We start from the raw sequence: 5959 nt of genomic DNA on the forward strand, positions 1-5959 counted from the left end.
ACTGTATTTTAATGTATTGAGTTGTCGTCGACTAGTAGTTCACTTGTATAGAGTGTATTCGGGTATATCAAACAATGACAGGGATAAATTTGTATTAAAAAAAGAAAAATTAAGATACAACACTTCATATACACTGTATTTACTTGGAAACATTGTATACAAACGTATGTATATAGATCATTCAAACAAAACATGCAGTCAAATACATCTAGTTTGCCCAAAAATACAATCAGCCAAATACATTAAACTTATATTTACATTAAAAAAAATGACGAAATACACTCAAATTCACTTAGATATGAGATACAAGAAGGGGAAGAAGCCATGGATTCAAGTCAAATCTTCGGTCAAATACAAAAAAATACACTCAAAAAAGGACGAATACACTCATATTTGATATACAAGAAAGAGAAGAAGCCATGGATCCCAATCCAATATCCGGTCAAATACAAAAAAAATACACTAAGAAATGTCCAACATCATGAAATGAGAGGCAATCCAGTATGTTTGTTCCTCCACCCATACGCGAATGTGTTTGCATGTCTTCATGCAAATATTCTGCGATAAAATTCAGAAATGGAATAATAATCTTTGATCTGGACAATGGCGGCAACGGTACACTCAGATCTAGGCGGTGCAACGAAGAGAGAGGCGGAGAGAGTGGTGAGAGACGGCTGTGCAACGGAGAGAGGAGTGAGAGACGGCGATGGAGGGGAGAGAGAGAGGTGAGGGAGCGGATCTGAGAGGGAACGGAGAGAGAGAGGCGATGGAGGGGAGAGAGGGTGAGGGAGAAGAGAGGAGTGAGGGAGAAATACAAGTCATAAACCTAATATATTTTAGTGTAGCTACGAATTGTAATTTACAAAATCACTTTAGCTACTAAATATAAACAAATTAAAAGATAGTTATTATCAATAATTACCTCTTAGGGGTAGCTTTGCCCTTACCTCTTACCTCAGCTGGCAAGTGTGCCCTTCAACTTTGGGTGCACACAAGTAGGCACCTCAACTTGTATAAAATTGAACACGTAAACACAAATGCTGACGTGGCACATAACTTTACGAGGTGTACTTTATACCAGTTGAGGTGTCTAGATGATCATTTTGTAAGTTAGAGTGTTCAACTGACAAAGTGGTGACAAGCTGAGGTGTCTACTTGTGCACACCTAAAGTTGGAGGGCACACTTGCCAGCTGAGGCCAAGTTTGAGGGCATGTTTATGTATTATGCCATATTTCTTTTAAGAAATACACCCTACATTATAAATGATAAGTAACATAATACTGGTCCCAAATTTGTAGAAACGTTTCGTACATCTAAAATAGTATGAGAAATCAATTATTTGAGATAAATGAAAAAAATAAAAGAAAAGGCAATTTGACTATTAATAGGTTCAATTAGTGATTAATTTAGAAAGCTCAACTTGGAACATTCAATTAAGGTACATGAATGCCAAAAAGTAAAAGAAAAAGAACAGCGACGTCTGTTGTGCGTGCATCCATTAATTTTATTAGTCCTACTACAGTTACAACCTTATCGATCACTTGATATGTTCAGAAACAAAACATGAGTTCTAATTAAACAGCAAAATTAATAAGGAATAAGACTTGGGTTAATTACTCACCTTATAAAGCAGATGAATTAATGTTCATTTAATTATATGTATAACTTTCATAAAAGCATTATCTTGAAGTGCAAGTAATAAATGCAACATCTAAATAACCAGCTCTTCTGGTACGTAGGAAAAGAGCTAACATCACAGAATTTCAATGTCCGTTTCCATTTTGCAGTAAAGTAACTGATGGTTTAATTAGCAAAGTTTCATAAATATATTAAACTTCCAATTAAGTAGGAATTCAATTAGCCATGCAAACAAGTTAATTTTCTTCTTATATATACGTAACTCTAATAGTCCAGGATATATCAGATTTTGGGGAGTAAGAGATTGATTAAAAATTCCGAGGCTAACTTTATACTTTGCCTTACTAAATTAAGGCATTAGGTAAGCTTGACACTTCAAGTTCTTGTTCTTCTTTGAGATTGTGTAAAACAAAATTTATGTTGCAAGTTAGCTAGCGAAATATTACTTTAACATTTTCTACGAGGATGCTTGTCTTATTTTTCATCTAACTAATTTCACTTATTATAAGCAAATTAGGTGATATGATAGAGTAAAAGAAAAAAGTTACACTGCTAGTATAAAAAGTTTTTTTTGGATATTTTTTTTTCTTTTATTCTTATAATAGCTTTAATTCTTTTTTGGTGCTTGTGGATAAAGGACAGGTGTCGAAGACGCAGAAGCAAAATATTAAATACTTTGCAGAAAAAAGAGATGACACTTGGTTTATTAGCCTTATTATCAACATTATTTTGGGGTTTAGAGAGCCACTCTCCTCCTCCTCCTCCTTCTTCTGAACATTTCGATGCCATAGTTGCAATAGATGGAAGTGGAGATTTCAAGACCATAACAGAGGCATTACAAGCAGCTCCTAATAACAGTGAAACAAGATACTACATCAAGATTAAAGAGGGGACATATAATGAATCTGTTTTTATTGATAAACATAAAACTAACATTACATTCATTGGTGAAGGAGTGGACCGTACCATCATAACGGGATCTAAAAGCAATGGGACTGGCTTCCAAACAAGCGACACAGCTACAGCAGGTCAGTTGGCTAATGACCTATCTCCTTTTTATAAAGATCTTTCTTTGTTCCAAGGATCTCTCTACCTCCTCCTGTATTTTAATTTGTTACAGTAAATTATTTATATTATTTTCGAGGTTACTAATTCCACTTGTTATGAACCATTACATAACTTATAAAATATCTTTGTATTTAAAAATTATATGCACTATCAGATAATTGAAGAAGGACCTAACTATACTCTTTATTATTTTGGTTGACCAAATATTACAAAAAAATCTTTTTACGTTGTCACTCTATAGAAGTTAAACTTCCAAAACCATTCATAAAGAACATGCAGAATATAGTACTACCAAAAGAGAGATTAACAATCCTAGCACTGCATGCACTAATATAATGTAATTATTTGAATTATCATGAAATATCACTTAATAGTTCATCTCTTTTTCTCTAACAGATGTACATGGCTATGGATTCATAGCACAAGATATCACATTCCAAAACACTGCTGGACCATCTATGCACCAAGCAGTTGCAGCGAGTATTTCAGGTGACCACGTTACATTCTACAGATGCAAGTTCGATGGGTATCAAGATACACTTTACACAAAAGAAGGTGTCCAGTTTTTCAGAGATTGTGATGTCTATGGTACTATAGACTTCATATTTGGTAACGCGAAAGTCATTTTTCAAAATTGCAATATCTATGCTAAAAGACCTGAAGATAATCAGAATGAAGTAACAATAACTGCCCAAGGAAGAAAACACAAAAACGAAGATACTGCTATCGTCCTTCAAGGTTGCACCATAAACGTCATGCAAGATCTGCGCGAGCATAAACCAAAGGTAATATTGGTTAAACTGTGTGATCATGCTATTTAAAAATTTAAACTATTTAAGAGAACACACTTTTAACTACTTAATTATTTAATAATATTATATGTCAACAGGTACGAGTCTTTCTTGGAAGGTCTTGGAAAAGTCACTCTCGAACAATCATCATGTCAAGCTATCTAGATGAGTTTATCGATCCTGAAGGTTGGATTCAATGGCATGGAAAAAAAGAAGATATATATTTTGCTGAGTATCATAACACAGGGCCAGGAGCAAACACAAGTCTCAGAGTGAACTGGGAAAGAAATATTTCAGAGAATGAAGCTTCTAATTTTACTGTTCGAAACTTTCTTCATGGATATGAATGGATACCCTCAGAAATACCAAATGCACTTGATTTAGTTTAAAAGCATCTACTCTTTCCACTTGGACAATTAAATGTGAAAATTAGCATGGTACATGACCTGCATCCCAATAATGTACTTTTGTGTTATTCCACACAAAGAATAATATTCAAATTATTTTTACTCAAACATGTACTACATAGCTTGGCGTACACGTGCCGAGAGATATATATGCTCTGTATCGAAAATATTATTCACTATGATAGATATACATGTGAAAACTTCAATTTTGTAATGTCTCTTTATTCTTAAACTTGGCAAACTATGGTTCCTCCCAATATATTACAACTATAATATATTTAAATTTTCACTCGATATAAATAATAAATAAGGCACAATATCTATGAAATAGCTATATCCACAAAATTGAACCCAAACACCTAAGTCAAATAGGTGTAATGAAATTTAAAAACCCTAAAGTATAACACCATGAACATACCGTTAATATATAAGTCGTGAGGGTTCTCTCTTGCTTCTCTTTGTCTTTTTTGTTGTTCTTTTTCGATACTTAATAAATTCTTGTACATTAACGATCGCTAGGAAGATCGAGAATAGGCCGGTTGCCGATGATTGAAGAAAGGAATGGATAAGTGGTGAGGGTTGTTGCAGCTGGAGATGGAGTAAGAAGAATGAGCTTTAGGTTTAATTCTAGGGATTTATTGTTTGGCCAATGTGCCTGTGCCTTGCCTTTTCCGTTTTCTTGTGTTACATAGAAATTCTATATTATAAATAGCGATTATGATAAAGAAAATTACCTATGAAAAGAATAATTAATAAGGAATTTTACACTGCATGCTAATTATGGTAAAATATTTACCCATTTTTGCCCATCTTTTTTAAGTTACCCGCCATAGCTGCTTTTTTCCTCTTCAGTTTTTTACTGGTCTTATACATTATTATACACTTTTATACAAGGTTTATACATTGTCTACAGTAGATGTATAAAGTTATATATTGTTGTATAATATTGTATACTAGTCTTATACATTATTATAAACTTTTATACAAGGTGTACACATTGTCTACAATAGGTGTATAAAGTTGCATATTGTTGTATAAAGGTGAATATTCAAGTTGTACCATGAAATGTTGGGCTGTAGGTTTGTAATTTAAAATATGGGCTGTGAATATGTAATTTTGACCCATAAATTGTTTATAACTGGAATTTTCCCTTAATAATAACTGTATAATTAACATTAAGTACACGGACAAAATCAACCAGAACTATTAAATCTTCTATAAGAATATACACTTTTTGAAAATAAGTGATTTTACACAAAAGAAATTACTCTATTTGAAAATAATAAAATACCAGATATACACAAATATCTCTATAATCATTAAAAAAAAATGATTAAACATAAAAATTATATAATTAACATAAAAAATAACAAGTTATAATAAAATATAAGTTTGAGGATACACATAGGTAGGGGTGTTCACGGTTTAATTCTAACTATTTTGTCTACTTTTTCTTTAAACTTTCTTTATCTTTAATAGGCTAATAAACTTTACACCTTAAGCCATCTCTTAAAAGAAATACATGAATTCAAATTCATAGTAAAGTAAATCAACTTATCGTATCAACGAGATGCAACAAGAAGAAAATTAACAGACTATGCAAGAAAACGGATATGCCCTAAGAAGCAACTTCTTTCATGCAACTGATGCGCCTTTAATCCAAACTTATTTATTCAAAGAAACAACTATAAGATTTACCTAAAAAAGTCTATTTTTTATTAACTTTATTCACTTGATTAAAGCTTATAGATCTTAAAATATTTTCTCATAATTCAAAAGATATTAGCTCCCACAATAAAAGGGTAATAATGGATTATAAGTCAGAAAAGGATGGAAAAGACTTTCTTAATGATAGGGAAAATAAATTAAGAGAGAAATTCCATTAGATTTCTTAAAATTGAACCAAACCGATGGATATGTACTAAATTTGATTTGCTTTGGCTTCAACTATATTGATTCGGTTTTAATTTTAACCAAAAATCGACCCAAGCCGATCTATGAACGCCCCTACATGAAGGTATACTAATGATATATTGATGAAGATTACTTTGTTC

General features: G+C 32.3%; 1 protein-coding gene across 1 annotated transcript; it reads left to right on the forward strand.

Moving 5' to 3' along the window:
• Positions 1 to 603: 603 nt before the first annotated feature.
• LOC132047496 (pectinesterase-like) lies at positions 604 to 4036 on the forward strand. Its single transcript, XM_059438533.1, has 4 exons — positions 604 to 725; positions 2282 to 2667; positions 3104 to 3492; positions 3597 to 4036. The coding sequence occupies exons 1-4, from the start codon at positions 604 to 606 to the stop codon at positions 3885 to 3887; spliced, it is 1188 nt and encodes a 395-aa protein (XP_059294516.1). The 3' UTR covers positions 3888 to 4036.
• Positions 4037 to 5959: the final 1923 nt, after the last annotated feature.

This window comes from Lycium ferocissimum, chromosome 2 (genome assembly GCF_029784015.1).
Source record: "Lycium ferocissimum isolate CSIRO_LF1 chromosome 2, AGI_CSIRO_Lferr_CH_V1, whole genome shotgun sequence".
Classification (NCBI taxonomy): domain Eukaryota; kingdom Viridiplantae; phylum Streptophyta; class Magnoliopsida; order Solanales; family Solanaceae; genus Lycium; species Lycium ferocissimum.

Coding starts and splice junctions, on each gene's coding strand:
- LOC132047496 (XM_059438533.1), top strand. CDS start 604: ATGGCGGCAACGGTACACTCAGATCTAGGCGGTGCAACGAAGAGAGAG. Junction 2,668..3,103: donor AAGCGACACAGCTACAGCAG/GTCAGTTGGCTA, acceptor TTTCTCTAACAG/ATGTACATGGCTATGGATTC. Junction 3,493..3,596: donor TGCGCGAGCATAAACCAAAG/GTAATATTGGTT, acceptor ATATGTCAACAG/GTACGAGTCTTTCTTGGAAG.